The sequence below is a fragment of the Haliotis rufescens genome, unplaced genomic scaffold (genome assembly GCF_023055435.1).
Source record: "Haliotis rufescens isolate VD_foot unplaced genomic scaffold, xgHalRufe1.0.p SCAF_71, whole genome shotgun sequence".
NCBI lineage: Eukaryota > Metazoa > Mollusca > Gastropoda > Lepetellida > Haliotidae > Haliotis > Haliotis rufescens.
In genome coordinates this window covers 1137342-1160261 of record NW_025964363.1, presented here as the reverse complement: position 1 = coordinate 1160261, position 22920 = coordinate 1137342, and the positions used below count along the sequence as shown (strand labels likewise).

Genomic DNA, 22920 nt, shown 5'->3' with positions numbered 1-22920 from the left:
TCCGATAGTTTTTATAGGCAAAATATAATTTGTTCCGTAATAGAAACTAATTCGGATGGAGGTTTCTTACAGTTTAAGAATTGTATATAACCAAAAAATTACTTTGAAATACAAACCAAAACAATTGCTCCTTCTTTGTCAATACATTCAATTCTTGATAAAGCCAATGTAACATAGTATATTGATAATATCATTACAACATATTGTTATTCCATGACGGTGATGTTATCATTTGATAGAAATCCGTATCTAAACAAACAACAACAGTTTAACAAGTATTTGCGTCATACAACACGATATCTGTTAAACATATCGGATCATTACGGTTACATTTATAAATCATTAACATGTTTATAACCTTACAATTCGTAAAATAATATACCACTGAGTCAAGAATTGTTTATATAATTTTCAATAAGTAAAGTAGGGAATTTTGAATAGAATTGCGCCATGACGACAAATAATTAAACACAGAGAGTACACTCATGATACGAAGCACCTGAAGACAGACATATAGATATATATGACCCCTATTGACCGCTTGTGCCCAGGTCCAAGGGAGCTAACCAGCCGGTGCCATAACTGACTGGAAAATATAGCAATCTCGAAAAATGTGTGTCATCTTTAAGCTTTTGTGGAAGAAACTTAGCATCCATATTTTTTGCTAAGTTTTGGAATAGTATCTGAGAAAGGTTTGATGAATAAGTAGATATGCGCGGAGTATATCTATGTATTATACTTAACAAGTTATACAGTGTCAAACTTTGTGATAAATCTGACAATTCTTCTTTCATTATGGTAACAGCAAAGCATAACAACCCTCTACATTCGTTTCAAGATGGAAGCCATTTACGTCCAAGTTAAAAATATATAGAAAAATTCTTTAGAAAGCTTACGGTAAGTAGAATACATACATAGGCGGGGAGATACTGTAACTTCTGTCTATTCTATTTTAAAAATTAAAAAAGAACCTAGTCCTTCTTTGCTATCATATATTGCACGCTCCGTTGAACAGAAGGCACAGCAGGCGACAGGCGTCCAATTCTTGCACATGATCTTGTGAAATATATTTGAAAAATAAACCAAAACTCTCTACAGACTGTATTTATTCTGTTTGAGTCGCCGTTGCGTAAATCACGAGGAATGCGCTCTTTGCGCTTTTGCACGTGCACCAAGCTCCGTCGCGAGCTGATATTCACAATACGGGACAAACTTGTGTAGGGTCCTTGTGTAGTATGTCATCAATCGCTTGTACATTGTAAATGTACATGCTGAGGGGAATACTCGGAAGTATAGAGCCCCGAACAAGGATGAAGGTTGATCTAATTGCTATAAATATGAACATTGCCATAGGTAACGTTCTCTAACACAACATCATATACATATGCATAGTATTTTTGAGGTCGACAATTACACATCCTCGGATCACACGACGCGGGTTCGAACCCCGCTGGCGACACATGTTTTCCGATAAAATTAGAAATTATTCATTCAAAATATTTAAAAAATAGTTTCGTCAATTCCAAGTGCAAATTCATTGAAATGTCGGTTCAGGATAATGTTTAAATGACAAACAACGTCTCCATTCCTGAGAAATTATTGAGCGTTTAAACAATAGAAAGACGTCACAGATGTGTTCTAATTTCCCCGAGAGCGGAGAAGCGCAAGCGAATGGTTGTCCGCATCCTTACCCGCACATCTCTTTGGAGTCACGTACATTCTTGACGTCGTCATTGCACAGGTCGACCTCCATGTCCATTTCTCCTTCTCGCCAACAGCTGCCGGTCTTCACGTAGTCTACAACGAACAACTACACATGTAGATGACGTTCATGACGTCCATGATGCGTACGTCTTCAGATTACAGACTTAAAGTAAAAATAAGCCACAAAACGCTTTCCATATTCAAAAGAAAGCAGTGCTAAAAGCAGAGTCTATTGTACGAGTCTTACTATATCATAGCATCCCAGATGGTAGTCAGACGTTGGGCCAACGTTGAGTCAAGGTTATCACTTACGTTGGGCCAACGTTGGCTATCAACCTTGAGCCAGCTTTGTTTTGACCGACGGCCAAGCGTTGGTCTAACAATGATGAATATGTGTTCATGGACATCTATCACATAGTGATGATGCCGTGTTTTCGAAAGGGTGAGCGTTTCATGCCCCACCGGTAATACCCGTCACAAACACATGCAAAGGCAAGTCAACTGTGAAAGCATTATGACACAATATAAAAATTATTTCATAAAAAGGTGAAGAATTTTTCGAGGGTTTAACATAAACAGCCACACACTTAATTATCTGACTCGTCTGTCTCCACAATGAAGACCTGTGGTTCAAATGTCCACAGTGTGTGAGTGGGGGAGACGGGACGCCACATTATTCGCACCAGATAATGGCGGAGGGAGGTCTGATGCTTCACACCATTGTACACGCGCTTAAAAGACGAGGCTACACGACACCCCGAGACACGGCCACCTGAAGCCTGTACCAACCTCTGAAGCCTCCAAATGTATATTGGAATATGCGAAAATGGCAATCTCATTAAAATCAGATCTTAGTTCTCGCTACCGCTAATCAAAGATTTGAGGACATCCCATTACGGGTCACGTCAGACCGACCTTGCACGAACTTTGACCGACCAATGGAATGACCGACAAGAAGCCGACATTAGCCAATCAGAAGACAGCTTTTTCATGCTTTACGGCACTAATTTCAAATTGTCGACTACGCTTCGAAACATACCGATAGAAGGACTGACAAGAAGTCGACATTAGCCAATCAGAAAGCTGCTTTCTCGTGCTTTACGGCACTAATTTCAAATTGGCCTCTACGCTTCGAAACATACTTTTACAAGTTCTCGATTAAAAATTTGAAACCTGAACAAAAGACCATTCTGGAATGGCTAATAGATGGCCTAGACTGTATGGATTCAGTCGTTAAACCCGTAACTATCGTTAGGAATACACTGTGTTAACATTTTCGAGGTTGCATGATTAGAAATCACATTCCGACTGTCACGTTCATGATCTGGTAAGCGACGTTCTGATTGGACGGATGAAAGGTCGTTCTGACGTGACCCCTAATGGGATGTCCTCAGATCTTTGTTTATCGGTAGCGAAAACTAAGATCTGATTTTAATGAGATTATGAAAATGGTAACACTCTAAGTGATCAGCTTCAGGTGCCGGTGCCTGGAGAGTAAAGTGGCTACACTTTGTAACTTGATGTTGCTTTGCGACTGTCGTAACTCTAATGTGGCTTTGAGGGTGACGGAACTCTACTGAAATGTTATGCTATTAGCACAGGAAGGACAAACAATCTCACCTTCTTTTGATTGGTTACATATGTTGTTGATCTGCATTGCGATTGGCTGCCATGACAGCCGACTTTTCAGATCGCAGTCGCCAATAAACCGCTCGGCACAAGTAAACAGTTGACTGTATTTTCTGAAACATATAACGAACCATCTTCAGTTGGTCCTGGAGTTTTGATCTCAGTTAACGTTAATGCCTGCTGATATCTACGCTCGTAAGTATGTCTCAATCCAAGGAACAAACACTAGAATCCTGGAAAACTTCCTCTGCCAAGTTAAACTTACCACACCAGGTGTCCAGGTGATCTCTCTATCTTTCTATCTATCTATCTATCTATATGTGATTTAATGAGTCGGAAATGGAATGTTTTGAAGCACTAAGAGAATAATATCCTTTCTCTGTTTTAAAGCAAGGCAGACCTGCATTCGGCGTCTATGTTCGAGGCATCCAGGAAGGTCAGCTTGGAACGTATGAGGCTGCTGATGTGGGGACAAGCTGCTGCCTCCTCATTGCTGCATCCTGCCGCCGAACTGACCAACGCTGCAGAACAAACATGGCCACCTACAGTTCCATGTCATGCAAACTTCTTCGTTGTGCCGTCAGGTGGCGGTCGTGCCTCGCTATTTCAACCCGACACCTGTCGGCGCCGTGGAGAAGTTTGGGTGTCATGGTGTTTGTGTTTTACCTATTCATAACAATTAATACATTTTATATTGAGCATCAAGTTAAATTTATTTTCAAAACAATTGAATGTGTGTGTGTGTGTGTGTGTGTGTGTGTGTGTGTGTGTGTGTGTGTGTGTGTGTGTGTGTGTGTGTGTGTGTGTGTGTGTGTGTGTGTGTGTGTGTGTGACTTATATAGTGGATGTCGTGGTTACTAGTGGAATCAGATGCAATGCTCCCACCTGGTAAACTGTTCCAACAAGAAGATGCCCATAGTAGACATTGCTGGATGTCTCAAGTTAGAATTCTGTTATTTGTATTCAGATATGCGTTTATACGACTGCACAGGTGCTGTTGACGCCCCCATTGATAGACTTCTTCAAACAGTTCAAGAATGATAGATCAAAGCAGACCTACCGAGAATAATCTGATTCTGAATAATGTTGTTACATCCCAGCTCCTGTAGAAACACGGAACCAAACACAAGACCCAATACTTAGACATTGAAGTCGTAAATCGACGTGAAGAGGCAGTGATGTAGAGACGTGTTGTGAAGAAAGAAGTACATCACGTGACGTGTGATAGTACTGATACACCACGCTGTATCATTGAGGATTTGACTTTAGTATATGCACAGCTTCACGCAGGACACAGATTGACCTATCGTTAGAGTTGCACACGAAACATGAATGCAAACATCCCTTGTAAGTTCTTTAAAGATCTGAGTTAACGTTCCCATGGCAATGAGGATTAACTTTAAGCCTAGAATTGATTAAATGGCTAGCTTGGGATGATCCGGATATTCTGTGTGTATGATCTTTCAACACATGATCTCTCCACCTCCAACACGCATGATCTCTCCACATCCAACACACATGATCTCTCCACCACCAACACACATGATCTCTCCACCTCCAACACACATGATCTCTCCACCTCTAACACACATGGTCTCTCCACCTCCAACTCACATGATCTCTCCACCTCCAACTCACATGATCTCTCCACCACCAACACACACGATCTCTCCACCTCCAACTCACATGATCTCTCCACCTCCAACACACATGATCTCTCCACCACCAACACACATGATCTCTTCACCTCAAACACACATGATCTCTTCACCTCAAACACACATGATCTCTCCACCTCTAACACACATGATCTCTTCACCTCAAACACACATGATCTCTCCACCACCAACACACATGATCTCTCCACCTCCAACACACATGATCTCTCCACCTCTAACACACATGATCTCTCCACCTCCAACACACATGATCTCTCCACCTCTAACACACATGATCTCTCCACCTCAAACACACATGATCTCTCCACCTCAAACACACATGATCTCTCCACCTCTAACACACATGATCTCTCCACCCCCAATACAGGACCGGCGATTGTAACAGCGTCCATCGTCCCGATATATCTAATGGGAATGTGATGTTGATGTTGCTGGATTACTAAGTAATGGACAGAATAGAAACACGTGTGTACAATCCGATATCTATGAGCAATTCTGATGATATCAGTGCAGCTCATTAGTGCTGAAAACCAGTGAAGAAGGCTAGAATTGGTCTTCAGCAACCCAGGCTTGCCGCCAAAGGCGACAATGCTTGTCTTAAGAGGCGACTAACGGGATCGGGTGGTCAGGCACACTGACTTGGTTGATGCATGTCATCGCATCCAAATTGCGCAGATCGATGCTCATGATGTCAGTCACTGAATTGTCTGGTCCAGACTCGATTATTTACAGACCGCCGTCATATAGCTGGAATATTGCTGGGTGCGGCGTTGAACAACAAACAAACAAACACTGGTGGAATATTTGAACGATTCTCTTCACGTGTTACGGTGAATAATACATGTCACGGTGACCCGTGCTTCAATGGATCGTTGGTTCAATGTAGCGTGACTATTCAATGATTTCACGAGTGACATATTTTCCGCAATCACTCTTACCGAGTGGGTTATTCTATTTATTACCCATATTCATATTAAAGACATGTTTCAAGAAAAAAACAGTCAACTGTCGCCGATCAATAATCAGTTGTTTTGTATCAATCCGCGTGTGAAAAAAACACCGTCCACTCACTCCAACCGCATTACTCAGTTGATTGTTTTTTTCTTGAAACATGTCTTTAATATGAATATGGGTAATAAATAGAATAACCCACTCGGTACGAGTGATTACGGAAAATATGTCACTCGTGAAATTAATGTGGGTTAAATTACCTCGTGGGTTATTCTATAATTATGTCATACAAGTACTCGGGTATTCCCGCCCATTCCTTGGGAAACATTAGTGCTAAAGTAGCTTCAACGTTCTAATGTATGATGGCGGACAGACAGACGATGGACAGACAAACGATGGACAGACAAACAAGGGACAAGCCTCCAAGACTTGAATGCTCACATATTAACCAATAGCACACTGCTACAAGTTCAAATGACCAATGCAATTTTCAATATGGCTCCTTGGCGGCCATGTTGGAATTTTATGATCGTTAATGACTAAGGGTCATATATGCGATTTCATAGATGTTAAAGCGTACGTCGACAAAAGACAAATAAATGTCTTCGGACAGGTAGACATGTAGCATGCACTGGAATTCGTGAAGGATGATCGTCTCTTGTCAACTCACTGCACTCTTTCCGTGACCTCACTACACTCATGACATGCACGGACACCCTCTGGGGGGGACAGGTCAACAATTCGGTTAAAGGGTAAACATTGGTTTATTTATAAATATAGTGTATCCTGAACGGTAGACATAAGCGCCATAATATTTCCTCGTCGACAGGGCAGAGTTTCCGTTTGTGAATCATCATGAGAGAGAGAGAGAGAGAGAGAGAGAGAGAGAGAGAGAGAGAGAGAGCGTGTGTGTCTTTACTATCACGCAAAAGTTATCACGCAAAAGTTGTCTTTGTCTTCGGTACTTGCGCAACGTTATTGCTGTCCAATAATTGTATGTAATTAAATGTTATTGCATAAAATCGCTTTTCCCCTAAAACTGATATACATTAAAATATCAGATTGTTTTTCTTCGATTTAGTCAGTTGAGGAACGATAGTTAAATTAAAACCACAAAGTTTGTCGGAGCGTTAGGATCAATACATTTGACAGTTTTATTTTTTTTATTTTGGAATATATAAGATCATAAATCGTAAATAGCAACATGAATAGAACATTAATTTATCATTAATTATTCGTATGAAAATTATGGTGGTAAAAAATATGAAATATATCGCACATATATCTCGACATCACATGAAACCTTTCATGCGTTGCATCAACACGGCGGAAAACTCTTTGTTTGTCAGATTACATTTACAATAAAAAAAATTTCGCCCAAATATTTCACTTGCCGTGCACTCCCGGTGTAATATATCGAAAAGCTGTTCAAGGCTGAATGAGATAAAAATGCTGATTTATCGTTTAAGAATTAGGCAAAAAAATATAATTTCCCGAAGAAAATTACATTGTTAATTCAAATTTAAATTCAAACAAATTACAATGAGAGAAAAAGTTATTCAAAATGTTATATCAACACAGACACATTTAGAAGAAGAAAAAATATCGTTCACTTCGTTCCACTTTTACATGCTTCACTATTGTTTTTGCGTCATGTGCGGTTACCTCCCTACCGTGTTCATTAACATCGTTGGCAACCCGTGGAATAAGCGCGGTAGATTATTCAGGGCCTCCCTTTTATTCTGGTGAGAATTTCTTCTAACAGATTTGATAAATTTAGGGATTTCGTTAAAGAAACAACAGCGCAGCTTACAAGATAACGGGACACCAAAAAGGACACAGACACCTGTCGAAAAAAAATAGAAAGGAATGAATTTTCTTCACAATTACCCATAAACACCCATGTGCCCACTGAATGGCAAAGTTTCTTTGTCAGATAATTGTTGGTTGCAATATAATTGATATAATCATCACCGCTATCTTACTTTTTATGCATAATGGAATATGTTTCGGTGGATAATCGAGACTGTTGTTTTTTTCTGACGTATTATATTTAGTATCCGAATGTTACATAGATTTTATTCATATGTTTGTTGTTTAACGCCGTTCTCAGCAATATTCCAGCTCTATGACGGCGGTCTGTAAATAGTCGAGCTGTGGCAGGGGAGGGGCTACTTTAAAATAAATACTTTTTTTCAAATAGAAACTGCAAAAAATAACTGGTTCTCAGGTTTCTTCTCCTTGAATATATTGTTCAATGGACATGCTGAATGCCCTTAAGAATAAATTGTCACAAAAAGAGAGTGCATGTTTTGAAAACAATTCCAGTGGTAATCTATAAGAAAAAAAAAGCATTGAGATTGAAAGTAAACGGAAAAATGTTTGAAGCTGTTAAAAGTTTATACAGCAATGCGAAGTGCGCTGTGAGAGTAAATGGTTTGTTTTCACCTTGGTTTAAGGCCCCACGGGGACTACGGCAAGGATGCCTTGTCTCTCCGTTATTGTTCTCTATTTACATTAACGATCTGGCGGCCAAAATAAAAAGCATGAGCTGTGATGTTGACGTAAATGATTTAAATATTGGTATTATGTTAAATGCTGATGATATCTTATTATTGGCGCCCACGGAGAACAAACTGAAAAATATGTTAAACGTGGTCAATGAATGGTGTCAAAAGTGGAGACTTACAGTTAATCCTACAAAAACTAAGATTGTTCATTTTAGGCCTACCAATACTAATTGCTCCACAACCAACTTTTCAATTGGAGAAACTCTTTTTAAGTATAGTAACAATTATAAATATCTTGGTTTGTGGCTCAACGAACACATGGACTTTAAGTTCACAATTAATGAACTGGATAATCGGCAAGCCGAGCTTTTGGTGTTTTATGTACAAAATATTTTGATGCTGGTGGTTTTACTTATGCAATTTACACTTAATTGTATGAATCCTTGGTTCAGCCTATTATGCAATATGGTGCTTCCATCTGGGGGTTGTATGAACATAAAATGTTAAACACTCTGGAAAACAAAGCATGTAAAAATTTTCTCGGCCTTCGACGTAATGCGTCAAATGTCGCCGCCAGGGGAGACATGGGTTGGAAATCATGTGTCACTAAGCAACGCATAGACGTATTTCGTTTATTGTTCCGCCTTAACAGTATGGAAATTACAAGATTGCCCCGTGTCATTCATGCTTGGTCAAGTAAAAGAGGGCGCTCATGGGAAAAGGAGGTTTACAAGCTAGCTAGAAATTTAAACGTCGTCGACTTGATCGATGTCCATTCGATGACACGTGGCCAATTCACTCTCATTAAGCAAAAATTATTTCAAGTGGATGAAACTGCTTGGTTTTCAGTGCTGTGGAATGATGCTAATAACCCTAATGGTAATAAGCTGAGGACCTATAGATTGCTTAAAAAGGATCTATCGCCTGAGCCCTATGTCTTATCAAATTATATCCATAGACACACCAGAAAATATTTGGCACTTTTACGCAGTGGCAGCCTCCCCATTAACATTGAAAAAATGAGGTACAGTCGTCCCCCTGTCCCCCTTCAGGATAGAACTTGCCCTTTTTGTTTTACCTCAGTAGAGACTGAGGTCCACTTCTTAATTGATTGTAACATGTATGATAATTTACGTTATGATGTAATGAACGCTATGTGTGAATGAATGCCAGATTTTAAAAACTTATCTTCAACCGAGAAATTTATAACATTACTAAGATGTGAACACAGGTGTTATACTCTTTGTAAGCTAATTGATCAAATGTTCCAAAGACGCTTGTCACTCATTTGATTCTGTGTGCGCTATTCTGCACGTATGTCATTATGCTTGCGAATTGTAGTATTTCTTCTTGTGATCAGTGTTATACTTGTAATGCTTATGTTGAGTGTCGGTGAGGATAAATGCACCCCCGTGTTGTGTGTGTGTGTGTGTGTGTGTGTGTGTGTGTGTGTGTGTGTGTGTGTGTGTGTGTGTGTGTGTGTGTGTGTGTGTGTGTGTGTGTGTGTGTGTGGTAATCTACGTATGGTGTATGTGTACGTGTGTGCGTGCGTGTGTGTGTGTGTGTGTGTGGGGGGGGGGGGGGGGGGAGCGTGAGTGCGTGCGTGTGGGGGGGGTATAATGTACGTATGGTGTGTGTGTGTGTGCGTGTGTATGGTATAATGTACGTATGGTATGTGTGTGTGCGTGCGTGTGTTTGTGTGTGCGTGTACTTGTGCGTGTGTGTGTGTGTGTGCGTGGTATGGTGTGGGGTGGGTGTGTGGGTACCTACGTGTTTGTGTATGATTGTGTGCGTGACTTTATAAGTAATTTGGCGTGTGTGTGTGCGTGTGCGTGCGAGCGTGCGTGTTCATAACCCAACCTTAATTTTAAACATTGTGTTAGTATATGTCTTATTTTACCTTACCCAGATCATGACGTTATAATTTGCTTTTATGTCTAAGTGTCTCGTAGGCCATACCTGGTCGGATGTTATATTTTACTGTTCGTGTACATGTTTTAGTACGAAGCGTATATAACATGTGACACTATAATAAACATTATTCTCTCTCTCTCCTATTAAAGGTAATTCGGACAAAATCGAATGACTGATTGCCAAACACACTATACCCACATGCACACTGCTGTATAAAAGTGCAATACTCCTGAATGCGACGTTAAACCCCATTTCACCCCCTCCACCCCATCCCCATCTCAACAAATGGCGGCGCTGTTGTCGTCCAACGCGGCTTAGTCATCATCAGATCAGCGCCGTGGTTGAGTGGACCACACATGTTATTTTAACAGGAAGTTTCGAATTGCCCCTCAACAGAACTCTCAGGAGCCCTATCTCAAGTGCGCACACGGGAGACTATTGCACAATGCCTCGGTTCGCGGAGGCTTCCTTTTTGTGAGTCCACACTGCGTCATTGAATGAGACGCGATAAAACGTCCGCCTGTTCCTTGTATCGACTTATAGTAAGATTTGCTTAGAGGTTTAACAGATAGTAAGTATAGAGGGTAGATAGTGTCTGTTTGTGGTACCTATACCTCAGCTTCTCAGCTGTGTGGCGCTTTGTACATGAGGGGTAGGGTTAGGGTTAGGGTAAAGTAGAAACTGACTCTACGTTTTCCTTGAAAGAACATCAGTTTGCAAATCATTGCTGTAGTAATTTACTTTCTATACTTCAAAGATTTATATCATAGTCTATTTTGTTTAATCCGAAAATTTGGTAAATATTGATAAGTGTGATGTATTTCTTTCCTAATATTTATATCTTGGCAAGTGAGCAGAGTTACATACTTATATCACCGATGTTTAAAACCAGCTATAAACATGTGGGGATATATAAAACTAGCTATAAACATGTGGGGATATACAAAACTAGCTATAAACATGTGGGGATATATAAAACTAGCTATAAACATGTGGGAATATATAAAACTACCAAAAAAACAAAACACATGGAGATATATAAAACTAGCTATAAAGATGTGGGGATATATAAAACTAGCTATAAACATGTGGGAATATATAAAACTAGCTATAAACATGTGGGAATATATAAAACTACCAAAAAAACAAAACACATGGAGATATATAAAACTAGATATAAACACGTGGGGATATATAAAACAAGCTATAAACATGTGGGAATATATAAAACTAGCAAAAAAACATGTGGGGATATATAAAACTAGCTATAGACATGTTGGCATATATAAAACTAGCTATAAATATTTTGGGATAAATAAAACTAGCTATAAACATTAGGGGATATATAAAACTAGCTATAGACATGTTGGATATATAAAACTAGCTATAAACACGTGGGGATATATAAAACTAGATATAAACACGTGGGGATATATAAAACTAGCCACAAACACACGGGATGTATAAAACTAGCTATACACATGTTCGGGTATATATAACTAGCTATAGACATGCTGGGATATATAAAACTAGCTATAAACACGTGGGGATATATAAAACTAGCTACAAACACGTATGGGTGTATAAAACTAGCTATAGACATGTTTGGATATATATAACTAGCTATAAACATGTTGGGATATATAACTAGCTATAAACATGTTGGGATATATAAAACTGGCTACAAACGTTAACAAATGGGGATATATAAACTATAAAATGTAGGTATATGAAACTATTTATACGCGTGTATATATGTAAATATATGAAACTAGTTACATGCATGTATACATGTTGGTATATTAAACTATTTATACGCGTGTATATATGTAAATATATGAAACTAGTTACATGCATGTATACATGTTAGTATATGAAACTATTTATACGCGTGTATATATGTAAATATATGAAACTAGTTACATGCATGTATACATGTTGGTATATCAAACTATTTATACGCGTGTATATATGTAAATATATGAAACTAGTTACATGCATGTATACATGTTGGTAAATTAAACTATTTATACGCGTGTATATATGTAAATATATGAAACTAGTTATACTATTCATCTCTAGGTGTATGTTGTAAGCACATACATGACTTTGATAATCATGGAATATCCATGCTTAATAACACAATACATCTTTCCTATAATGACATGTAAAATGTCCAATTCACAAAAGATAATCTTACCCCCTACTAGGCTAGCCGCCAGGACCATGAACTGCATCGTGTATACTCAGTCTGTGAAAGTCGGATTTCACATGCTGATATGTTGATGTTGTGTTGATAGAAGCGACAAGGCGACACATGGGCGGAACTGGGAGGAAATACTGGCGTTATCACTAAACGGAGGAAAATACGATGTCCTGTTTGAGCGCGACCCTCCAATTGTTGCCCACGTGACCACGTTTGTTGACAACAGTGTTGATCTATCCATGTACATGTAGCCGACTATATCTTATTAAACCACCCATTTTCCATTCTACCTTCCCATCCATGCATTGATCATCCATCAAACATCTTAATTGCCATCTATTAATGCTAATAAGCCTGTATGCATTGAGGAGAGAGTGAGTGAATCTGTTTTACACCGCTTTTAGCAATAGTCGATCCATATCACCATGACAAGAGGTGAGGTGATGTGAAATTGGGTTTAACGTCGCGTCCAAGATTATTGCACTTATATAGCGACGTGCATGCACGTGTATGTGTGTGTTTGTGTGGCTGCTTGTACTAGTCCGGACTGATGCCGATTTATAGTGCTAGCTCACTGAGATACCATGCCGCAGTTTAACATGAATACCCCACTTAGACACAGTATACTGACTCCGAGCCGACCAGTCCTTGTTTTAGCCCCTTAATGCCGAGCGCCAGACAGGGTAACAACAAGTACCATCTTTTAACGTCTTTTGGTATGTCGCGGCCGGGGATCGAACCCCGGACCTTCCGCTCTCCGGGCGGACGCTCTACCACTAGATCACGGAGGCGGTCCACCATGTCAAGATGTGATTCTGTGTACTAATGCAGCGGGAGTTCACACACGTTGATAGTGCTAAGACTGATTCATGAAATAAAGATTAAATGTTTCAGGACATTGATTTCCAGTTCATATATGAAAAGTATATTTTCTTACCCCACGTGTGTTTAAGTTCTAATTTTATCTTAAGTATAAGATTACTTTAATAAAAAATAATTCTAGGTTTTATCATAATTTAAAACCCGACCTACACGTTCTCATGAGTTTAGTTCAATATATGGGTAGAGATATTATATTTTGATTCAATCATCTACATTTCTCTCTATACATATATCATCCATGCGTCGCACGTTCATCCATTATCCATCTTCAACCAACCAACCAACTCATCCTGTGATGTCTTTACATGTGTTGTGTCGAGGAATGGTCCAGCAGCCCCAGCGGGACGTGTCTACATGTTACAACTTACATGTATGAGGTATATCTAACATGGTCTTTCAATATTCCAGACTCTGACTTGGACATCGAACTCAAGACTTAGAGAGACTTTCAAAAAGATTTTTGGTAGGCATGGGAAAAACGTATCAGAGATCAGAGTGATGTGCTCTGCCTTAAGCAGACAATTCTTAAGCTTATGGAAATGGTTCTGTCGCTATTATTTAGAGTGACCAGAGAAAAACGCACTTCACTGGTGCCCATTGAGAGATGCACTGAACGTTAGAGTGACCAGAGAAAAACGCACTTCACTGGTGCCCATTGAGAGATGCACTGAACGTTAGAGTGACCAGAGAAAGGCACTTCACTGGTGCCCATTGAGAGATGCACTGAACGTCAGAGTGACAAAGAGAAACGCACTTCATTTCATGTAGTGTTTTTCTTCCCAAATTATTGTTTTGGATAAAGGAATTTACTGATGGTATTGCTATAACTGACAACATGTTAAATATTACTTTAGTGTATTGTTTTATGATGATTTAATAGTAGGTGCTGACAATGATATCACACTCCATCGTCTTCTTGGTGCTCTGTCATTGTATCCGCTTATTTATGGAAGGGGGAGTAGGGAGTGCGGTTGGCGCTAGCGGGTAGGGGGTAGCGGGTAGGGGAAAATTAATATTGTTAAGAATATAAAATGTGTTCAAATTGGGTGACCAAAAACATGATGACTATAGAAACAGTAAATGCTTATACGCATTTTGGACTTATGGTGACATAATTGATATGCACTGGCGCATGTTGACAGGAAACGTCAACGCCAGAGAATAACCAGTCTCGATTATCTGCCGAACTAGTCATTTATGTACTTTGGGGTACACAATCGCTCATAAGGCGATATGATCTTTCAATAACAGAGTAATTTGTTGTTTTTGATAACAAGTTTGTACATGTAATATAAAGTTGCGGCGGAGAAATTGGGGTTTTCAGAAGAGGGTAAAATGGAAATCTCTGTTACATGTTTGTTAACTTTGATTCATGAGTGTAGCTTTGATTCATGTGTGTAGCTTTGATTCATGTGTGTAGCTTTGATTCATGTGTGTAGCTTTGATTCATGAGTGTAGCACTGATTCCTGAAGGTAGCTTTGATTCATGAGTTTAGCTTTGATTCATCTGTGTAGCTTTTATTCATGAGTGTAGCTTTGATTCATGAGTGTAGCTTTGATTCATGAGTGTAGCTTTGATTCATGTATGTAGCTTTGATTCATGAGTGTTGCACTGATTCCTGAAGGTAGCTTTGATTCATGAGTTTAGCTTTGATTCATGTGTGTAGCTTTTATTCATGAGTGTAGCACTGATTCATGAGTGTAGCTTTGATTCATTTGTGTAGCTTTGATTCATGTGTGTAGCTTTGATTCATGTGTGTAGCTTTGATACATGAGTGTAGCACTGATTCCTGAAGGTGGTTTTGATTCATGAGTGTAGCTTTGATTCATGTGTGTAGCTTTGATTCATGTGTGTAGCTTTGATTCATGTGTGTAGCTTTGATTCATGAGTGTAGCACTGATTCATGAGTGTAGCTTTGATTCATTTGTGTAGCTTTGATTCATGTGTGTAGCTTTGATTCATTTGTGTAGCTTTGATACATGAGTGTAGCACTGATTCCTGAAGGTAGTTTTGATTCATGAGTGTAGCTTTGATTCATGTGTGTAGCTTTGATTCACGAGTGAAGCACTGATTCATGAGTGTAGCTTTGATTCATGAGTGTAGCATTGATTCATGTGTGTAGCTTTGATTCATGTGTGTAGCTTTGATTCATGTGTGTAGCTTTGATACATGAGCGTAACTTTGATTCATGAGTGTAACTTTTATTCATGAGTGTAGCTTTGATTCATGTATGTAACTTTGATTCATGAGTGCAGATTTGATTCATGAGTGTTGCACTGATTCCTGAAGGTAGCTTTGATTCATGAGTGTAGCTTTGATTCCTGAGTGTAGCACTGATTCATGAGTGTAGCATTGATTCATGTGTGTAGCTTTGATTCCTGAGTGTAACTTTGATTCTTGAGTGTAGCTTTGATTCACGTGTGTAGCTTTGATTCATGAGTGTAGCTTTGATTCATGAGTGTAGCTTTGATTCATGAGTGCAGATTTGATTCATGAGTGTAGCATTGGTTCATGAGTGTAGCACTGATTCATTAGTGTAGCTTTGATTCATGTGTGTAGCTTTGATACATGAGTGTAGCACTGATTCCTGAAGGTAGTTTTGATTCCTGAGTGTAACTTTGATTCATGAGTGTAGCTTTGATTCACGTGTGTAGCTTTGATTCATGAGTGTAGCTTTGATTCATGAGTGTAGCTTTGATTCATGAGTGCAGATTTGATTCATGAGTTTAGCTTTGATTCATCTGTGTAGCTTTTATTCATGAGTGTAGCTTTGATTCATGAGTGTAGCTTTGATTCATGAGTGTAGCTTTGATTCATGTATGTAGCTTTGATTCATGAGTGTTGCACTGATTCCTGAAGGTAGCTTTGATTTTTGAGTTTAGCTTTGATTCATGTGTGTAGCTTTGATTCATGAGTGTAGCACTGATTCATGAGTGTAGCTTTGATTCATTTGTGTAGCTTTGATTCATGTGTGTAGCTTTGATTCATGTGTGTAGCTTTGATACATGAGTGTAGCACTGATTCCTGAAGGTGGTTTTGATTCATGAGTGTAGCTTTGATTCATTTGTGTAGCTTTGATACATGTGTGTAGCTTTGTTTAATGAGTGTAGCACTGATTCATGAGTGTAGCTTTGATTCATTTGTGTAGCTTTGATTCATGTGTGTAGCTTTGATTCATGTGTGTAGCTTTGATACATGAGTGTAGCACTGATTCCTGAAGGTAGTTTTGATTCATGAGTGTAGCTTTGATTCATGTGTGTAGCTTTGATTCATGAGTGAAGCACTGATTCATGAGTGTAGCTTTGATTCATGAGTGTAGCTTTGATTCATGTGTGTAGCTTTGATTCATGTGTGTAGCTTTGATTCATGTGTGTAGCTTTGATTCATGAGCGTAACTTTGATTCATGAGTGTAACTTTTATTCATGAGTGTAGCTTTGATTCATGTATGTAACTTTGATTCATGAGTGCAGATTTGATTCATGAGTGTATCATTGATTCATTAGAGCAGCTTTGATTCACTTGTGTAGCCTTGATTCATGGGTGCAGATTTGATTCATGAGTGTAGCATTGATTCATGAATACAGCTTTGATTCACGTGTGTAGCTTTGATTCATGGGAGTAACTTTGATTGATGAGCGTAGCTATGATTCATGAGTCTAGTTTTGATTTGTGAGTGCAGCTTTGATTAATGAGTGTAGCTTTGATTCATGAGTGTAACATTGATTCATGTGTGTAGCTATTATACACGTGTGTAGCTTTGATTCACGCATGCAGCTTTGATTCATTTGTGTAGCTTTGATTCACGTGTGTAGCGTTGATTCACCAGTGTAGCTTTTATTCATGTATGTAGCTTTGATTCATGAATACAGCTTTGATTCACGTGTGTATCTTTGATTCATGAATGCAGATTTGATTCATGAGTGCAGCTTTGATTCACGTGTGTAGCTTTGATTCACATGTGTAGCTTTGACTCATGAATACAGCTTTGATTCATGAGTGCAGCTTCGATTCATGATTGTAGCTTTGATTCATGAGGGTAGCTTTGATTGATGAGCACAGCTATGATTTAAGAGTGTGGCTTTTATTCATGGGTGTAACTTTGATTCATGGGTGCAGATTTGATTCCTGAGTGTAGCATTGATTCCTGAAGGTAGTTTTGATTCATGAGTGTAGCATTGATTCCTGAAGGTAGCTTTGATTCATGGGTGCAGATTTGATTCATGAGTGTAGCTTAAGTTCACCAGTGTAGCTATGATTCATAAGTGTAACTTCGATTCATGTGTGTAGCTTTGATTCACGTGTGTAGCTTTGATTCATGAGCGTTACTTTGATTCATGAGTGTAGCTTTTATTCATGAGTGTAGCTTTGATTCATGAGTGTAGCATTGATTCATGAGTGTAGCTTTGATTCATGAGTGTAGCTTTGATTCATGAGTGCAGATTTGATTCATGAGTGTTGCACTGATTCCTGAAGGTAGCTTTGATTCATGAGTGTTGCTTTGATGCACGAGTGTAGTTTTGATTCATGAGTGTAGCTTTGATTCATGTGTGTAGCTTTGATTCATGAGTGTAGCTTTGATTCATGGGTGCAGATTTGATTCATGAGTGTAGCATTGGTTCACATGTGTAGCTTTGATTCATGAGCGTAACTTTGATTCATGAGTGCAGATTTGATTCATGAGTGTATCATGGATTCCTGAAGGTAGCTATGATTCATTTGTGTAGCTTTTATTCATGAGAGCAGCTTTGATTCATGAGTGTAGCTTTGATTCATGGGTACTGCTTTGATTCATGAGTGTAGCTTTGATTCATGGGTACTGCTTTGATTCATGAGTGTAGCTTTGATTCATGGGTGCAGATTTGATTCATGAGTGTAGCATTGATTCATGAATACAGCTTTGATTCACGTGTGTAGCTTTGATTCATGGGAGTAACTTTGATTGATGACCGTAGCTATGATCCATGAGTCTAACTTTGATTTATGAGTGCAGCTTTGATTCATGAGTGTAACATTGATTCATGAGTGTAGCTATGATACACGCGTGTAGCTTTGATTCACTCATGTAGCATGATTCATTTGTGTAGCTTTGATTCACGTGTGTATCTTTGATTCATGAATACAGATTTGATTCATAAGTGCAGCTTTGATTCACGTGTGTAGCTTTGATTCACATGTGTAGCTTTGACTCATGAATACAGCTTTGATTCATGAGTGCAGCTTCGATTCATGAGTGTAGCTTTGATTCATGAGGGTAGCTTTGAATCATAAGCGTAGCTATTATTCACGTGTGTAGCTTTGATTTATGAGAGTTACTATGATTGATGAGCGCAGCTATGATTTAAGAGTGTGGCTTTTATTCATGGGTGTAACTTTGATTCATGAAAGAAGCTTTGATTCATGTGTGTAGCTTTGATTCATGAATACAGCTTTGATTCACGTGTGTATCTTTGATTCATGAATACAGATTTGATTCATAAGTGCAGCTTTGATTCACGTGTGTAGCTTTGATTCACATGTGTAGCTTTGACTCATGAATACAGCTTTGATTCATGAGTGCAGCTTCGATTCATGAGTGTAGCTTTGATTCATGAGGGTAGCTTTGAATCATAAGCGTAGCTATTATTCACGTGTGTAGCTTTGATTTATGAGAGTTACTATGATTGATGAGCGCAGCTATGATTTAAGAGTGTGGCTTTTATTCATGGGTGTAACTTTGATTCATGAAAGAAGCTTTGATTCATGTGTGTAGCTTTGATTCATGAGGATAGCTTTGATTCAAGAGCGTCGCTTTTATTCATGTGTGTAGCTTTGAAACATGAGGATAGCTTTGATTCAAGAGTGTCGCTTTTATTCATGTGTGTAGCTTTGATTCATGAGGATAGCTTTGATTCAAAATTCTGGCTTTTATTCATGTGTTAAGCTTTAATTCACGAGGACAGCTTTGATTCATGAGTATAGCATTGATTCAAGTGTGTAGCTATGATACACGCGTGTAGCTTTGATTCACTCATGTAGCTTTGATTCATTTGTGTAGCTTTGGTTCACGTGTGTAGCGTTGATTCACCTGTGTAGCTTTTATTCATGTATGTAGCTTTGATTCATGAATACAGCTTTGATTCACGTGTGTATCTTTGATTTATGAATACAGATTTGATTCATGAGTGCAGCTTTGATTCACGTGTGTAGCTTTGATTCACATATGTAGCTTTGACTCATGAATACAGCTTTGATTCATGAGTGCAGCTTCGATTCATGATTGTAGCTTTGATTCATGAGGGTAGCTTTGAATCATAAGCGTAGCTATGATTCACGTGTGTAGCTTTGATTCATTAGAGTTACTTTGATTGAAGAGCGCAGCTATGATTTAAGAGTGTGGCTTTTATTCATGGGTGTAACTTTGATTCATGTGTGTAGCTTTGATTCATGAGGATAGCTTTGATTCAAGAGTGTCGCTTTTATTCATGTGTCTAGCTTTGATTCATGAGGATAGCTTTGATTCAAAATTCTGGCTTTTATTCATGTGTTAAGCTTTAATTCACGAGGACAGCTTTGATTCAAGAGTGTGGCTTTTATTCATGTGTCTAGCTTTGATTCATGAGGATAGCTTTGATTTGAGAGTGTGGCTTTTGTTCATGTGCGTAGCTTGTATTCACAAGTTTCGATTTCATTCCTGAGCACAGTTTCTTGAATTTCCCGCTTGGCTATCGTAACACCAGACTAGAACACAGATTTATGACAGTTTTAACGCTAAGATTGATTTGTTTACCGGAACCCTTAAGTCACAGTGGCTTAGGAAACACAGACAGTACCGTTCTCACATGTATGTCTTCCAAGTGGGTGCATCCCACTGTTTCATTTATGTGAAAGCAACACTATTGACCAACATATTCAGTTTCTCTTTCCGCTACTATATGCATGAGTCACACGTGATTTCTGTAAATTGTATAATAAATAACCATGATATGTTTCACAGCTTCTTGCAGTCATATACAAACAAATATATTGTAATTGATTACAAGGCACTTAATTGGCTAATCAACCAACGTTTTTGCTTCAATGTTTTCATAAACCAAAACAAGATTTGGCAACGCGTTTTAGGGTTACTTTGGCATTCTCATGTTCTTATTTCCCCGGACTTTGTCCTTCGCCCGTTCGTCCGCCAGCACGAAAACAGTTCCGTCTATATATTTTTTAATGTGTTGATGTCAATATATTATGCGAAATTGCTGCCATTGCAAAGATATGAATGATAAAAATTCGTACTTATGAAATAGTTTTAGTAATGTTGTGTTCAGACGGGTGTTTCAATAAAGTCAAACGTGATGTCGACTCAATCTGTATCTCTTCTTCTTCTACTTCGTCTTCTACTTCTTGTTCTTCTTCTACTTCTTCTTCTTCGGGTGGTCAGGCTCGCTGACTTGGTTGATGATTGCCATAGTATCACTATTGCGTGGATCGATGCACATGATGTCAATCACTGGATTGTCTTGTCCAGACTCGATTATTTTCCGACCGGAATATTGCTGAGTGCGGCGTTCAAAACAAACAAGCTAACCTTCTTCTTCTACCTTTTCTATTTCTCCTTCTATTTCTTTTCTTCTCCATCCTTTTCTCCTTCTATCCTTACTTCTTCTACTTATATTTCTCCTTATATTTCTTCTTATACTACTGGGGGCACGGGTGGCCCAGTCGTCTAAGGCGTCGCGATTCGCTGTGCAGAGTTGCGTCCCTTGGGCCAGAAACCTATGATTCGGTTATGTTTCTAGGTTTGTCAGCACCATACCCCTTGCTCGTGGGTTTCACCAAAGTGGTAAACGTCTGAGACCTGCATCACTTCGGGCTTTCCTCCCACATTTAGCTGACACGCCGTGATATAACAGGAATACTGCCAAAAGCGGCGTTAAACCCAACTCACTTACTCACTCACTCTTCTACTACTACTTTTTCTATTTCTCCTTCTACTTCTTATCCTTCTACTTCTTCTTCTACTTCTTTTTGTGGCATTTAATGTTTCACGTTACCATGGTTACTGTCATATTGTTAGAAATAGCAGACGTTTTTCAGATGTGTTGTTTTGTTTTGATTTGTTGTTTTCCGTCCTATGATTAATGTCAAGCTATTGTTTGCCTTTCACGCCCAATGGAATCTGTTTCTTCGGATAACCGAGACTAGTTGTCTGGCGTTGACGTTTCAAATAATAATATTAGTTTTCGACCGGTCTTTAGGAGAACGGTGTGTGAGAGCATTGTGCCCTATGAGCAACAAGTACCATCTTTTAACGACTTTTGGTACGACGCGACCGGGGATCGAGCCCCGGACCTTCTGCTCTCCGTGCGGACGCTCTACCAAACAGACTTTAATAAGTAACACGTACATTTATAATGCGCCAAATTACATTCACGACGTGATTGTGCATAGCACTAACATTATTACCTCCTCAATGGATCAGCGAGCACTTGCTTTTACTTCTCAGCCCCCTGGGGAGTATACATCCCAAGCTGCCTCTGAGGCACTGAGTGGATAACAATCACATTGCCATCTCATCCTACCGGGTACCCAGTCACTGCTAATGTGGGGTAATGTGTGTGACCTTTTGATGTATATCTTCATCCACAGTTTTATCTTCTATGATTGTAAAACTAATCCTGTGTATTTCAATATTATATATTGATTTTTTCATCGACCGTGTGGTTATTTCACAATTCCAGCCACCTCGATCACCAATTCTCACTGATCTCAAATGCAATGAAGTGTTATATAGCAGTGTAATTTATTGTTTCTATTGAGATTCACTAGAAGTTAATAGCATTGTGTTGTGACAATGGTTAGTTGTCAGGAATGTATTTCTATCTAATGTAAGCAGTGGTGTGGAAGTTACTATATTTAGATGCTTCAGGAGTCAAGTGTAATCTAAACTAATCAAGCACTGTATAGAAGCTTTATCAGGGGACAAGAGCGTGCTTCTCGCATCTCACATTACATCAAGACCAGTGGTTGTGTGAAGATCATTATTTTCCCCCTGGATATTCAGCCTAGGCCTAGTTTAAGTTTGACCACTGCCGCTGCCAGGTGAATATTCTTTTTAATGACTTATTTGTTATTGCAACTGCTTTTGTACTTTGTACGGTCATTGTATTTGTACTGCCATAGAAGATTGTTCTACCTCTCTATTGTATACTACCATTGTATTACTTTAAAGTCCTTTGTATTTTTATTTGTAGACCTAGTTAATTTTAAAATACAAGTGTTTATTGTATAGCATTTCTTTGCTGTTTGTTGGTCCACACTGACTTTTTGCGTACATATTTCTGGGTTAACTTATTGTTTCAATGTCGAGGTGAACACGTGACAAAAGCCTGACATTCGCGGATCTCAGACGCAATGAAGTGCATGGAACCACGCATACTGCCCTCTGGTGGCGAGTCACAACACGATTACAGACA

General features: G+C 39.0%; 1 protein-coding gene across 1 annotated transcript in view; it reads right to left on the bottom strand.

Moving 5' to 3' along the window:
* Positions 1 to 12744, bottom strand: part of LOC124122578 — a 28086-nt gene extending 15342 nt beyond the window's left edge. Inside the window, exons 1-4 of the mRNA XM_046485651.2 lie at positions 12588 to 12744; positions 3734 to 3854; positions 3325 to 3446; positions 1692 to 1797 (exon numbers count right to left, since the gene is read on the bottom strand). Coding sequence (XP_046341607.2) covers positions 1692 to 1797; positions 3325 to 3446; positions 3734 to 3854; positions 12588 to 12624 — 386 coding nt within the window. The 5' untranslated portion in view covers positions 12625 to 12744. The remainder of the gene's footprint in view (positions 1 to 1691; positions 1798 to 3324; positions 3447 to 3733; positions 3855 to 12587) is intronic.
* Between the last annotated feature and the right edge of the window lie 10176 nt (positions 12745 to 22920).